We start from the raw sequence: 2,241 nt of genomic DNA, 5'->3' as shown, positions 1-2,241 counted from the left end.
AAGAAAAACATCAGACAAACCCAGGTTGGGGGACGGTCTGCAGGATACCTGGCCAGTATCCTCAATACTGTCAAGGTCATGAAAAACAAAGAAAGACTGAGAAATTGTCACAGACCAGAAGAGACTAAAGAGACATGACAATTAAATGCAATGTGGTATCCTGGACAGGATCCTGGAACAAAAAGAGGACATTAATGGAAAAATTGTCTTGAGTTGAGTTAATAATAATGTACCAGTATTGGTTTCTTAGTTTTGATAAATGTACCATGGTAATGTGAGATGCCAACAATGGCTATCTTTGCAACTTTTCTGTAAATCTAAGGTTATTCCAAATTTTGAAAGTTTATTTAAGAACCATTGTTAACCTTGGTCTTTTGTACTGATTTTCATGATGAAAGAAAGACTGGTCAATATTGTGCTCATTTGCGTGGATTATTCCAAAATCTGTATTGAGTATAAGAGGGACAATCATGATATTCAATACAACTGAGTTAGAAATAAAACTAGAAGCATGAACCCCTGAATGATGAGGATGAGTTAGGGGGTGTCATAGCATGGCCTCTGAGCTGCAGATCACCTCTGACATAAAGTGATGCAGTGACTTTGGGTGTCTTAACATCCCTGAAGTTCACTTTGGCCTTAAAATGAAGAAACAGCAATACCTGCATGTAAGAATTGTGAGGATTAAATAATATATGTAAATCATTTAACGTAGGACCTTATAGGACTTGTTATAGGGCCTTGTTAGAAGAATTTGACAAATAGTTGATGTAACTGCTACATTTCCTACCACTAAGGAAAGAAAAGCTTTTCTGTAAATCTTGTCTACATTGACCATAAAAGCTCAAAATCTTTTTTTTTTTGGTGGCTGGCCAGTATAGGGATTGAATCGTTGACCTTAGTGCTTAGTGTTATNAAAAAAAATGATAAAATTTTTCCTCATGGTGAATAAACAAGGGCAGACCCGACTTTCTAAGTACTATGAACACATGGAGATTAATAAGCGTGCACTTCTGGAAACAGAAGTCATAAAGAGCTGTCTCTCTCGATCCAATGAACAAGTAAGTTTCTGATTCTCTCTTTTATCTCTGTATTCGTCTCGGCCTTGGCAGATCTGTTACAACTGAGTGTCTAGGGAAAGTAAGGAGTGAAATGAAGTGAAGACAGAAGGAAGCAAAACTCTCTTTACGGCCCTTTAAGAAAATAAAAATAAGAAAAGCAAGGAAAAGTCTTGGGTTCTTATTTATGTCAGCATGTTTGTCTCAGTGCACCATGGAAGTGGCAACTACATTTACTCCTGTTAATAAGATATATCTTCTTTTTATGTGCATATGCATTCAGCCCTTGAAGCTTTTAGGAGTGCTGGTAACAGGAGGCTTTCTGTAAGCCAAAAAATGAAGGTCAGATGACTGGTAGAGGTGAATACTCAAGGTTGTTTTTGTGCCAGAGGATAATGATATGATCCTCATGTGTTGTGCAGTTTTTTTTTCTGTTTATCATTTTTGTAAATATGCCACTAACATAATGCTGAAATTAGTGATTTAAAAACCAAACAAGGGGCTGGATGGTTAGCTCGGTTGGTTAGAGTGCCATGTTGTAACACCAAGGTCAAGGGTTTGGGTCCCTGTACTGGCCACCCACTAAAAAAGAAATAAATAAAAACAAACAAAATGAACCTGATTTTTTTTTTTTTTGGAGTGGCTGGCAGGTAGGGGGATCCAAGCCCTTGACCTTGGAGTTATNCACTGAGGGTTGCGATCCGTTGCCGGACACAGAAAAAGACAAAAAAATAAATAAATAAAAATAAAAACCAAACAAGGGGCTGGATGGTTAGCTCGGTTGGTTAGACTGCCATGTTGTAACACCAAGGTCAAGGGTTTGGGTCCCTGTACTGGCCACCCACTAAAAAATAAATAAATAAAAACAAACAAAATGAACCTGATTTTTTTTTTTTTGGAGTGGCTGGCAGGTAGGGGGATCCAAGCCCTTGACCTTGGAGTTATCAATACCACAGTCTAACCAACTGAGCTAACTGGGCAGCCCCAAAACAAACCTGATTTGAATTTGTCTTATTTTATTAGGTAGATGGGGGAGATGGGAGTTAAAAATTCATATGAAACAACAACTCTATCCATTTTTCCAAAATGGAAGTTAAATAAAATCATTACAATAGTAATAAATATTAATTTTTAAAACTGAATCTATTTTTTTTTTTTCCTTTTTTGTCTTTTTTCGTGACCG

General features: G+C 37.0%; 1 protein-coding gene across 1 annotated transcript in view; it reads left to right on the top strand.

Annotated features, from left to right (window-relative positions):
* Window positions 1-922: 922 nt before the first annotated feature.
* AP4S1 (adaptor-related protein complex 4, sigma 1 subunit) overlaps window positions 923-2,241 on the top strand; it is a 22,077-nt gene continuing 20,758 nt past the window's right edge. Inside the window, exon 1 of the mRNA XM_008567151.1 lies at window positions 923-1,061. Within this exon, the coding sequence (XP_008565373.1) occupies window positions 924-1,061 (138 nt within the window). The 5' untranslated portion in view covers window position 923. The remainder of the gene's footprint in view (window positions 1,062-2,241) is intronic.

This window comes from Galeopterus variegatus, unplaced genomic scaffold (genome assembly GCF_000696425.1).
Source record: "Galeopterus variegatus unplaced genomic scaffold, G_variegatus-3.0.2 Scaffold299, whole genome shotgun sequence".
NCBI lineage: Eukaryota > Metazoa > Chordata > Mammalia > Dermoptera > Cynocephalidae > Galeopterus > Galeopterus variegatus.
The sequence above is the reverse complement of the archived record's forward strand: the minus strand, read 5'-3'. Positions and strand labels throughout refer to the sequence as shown.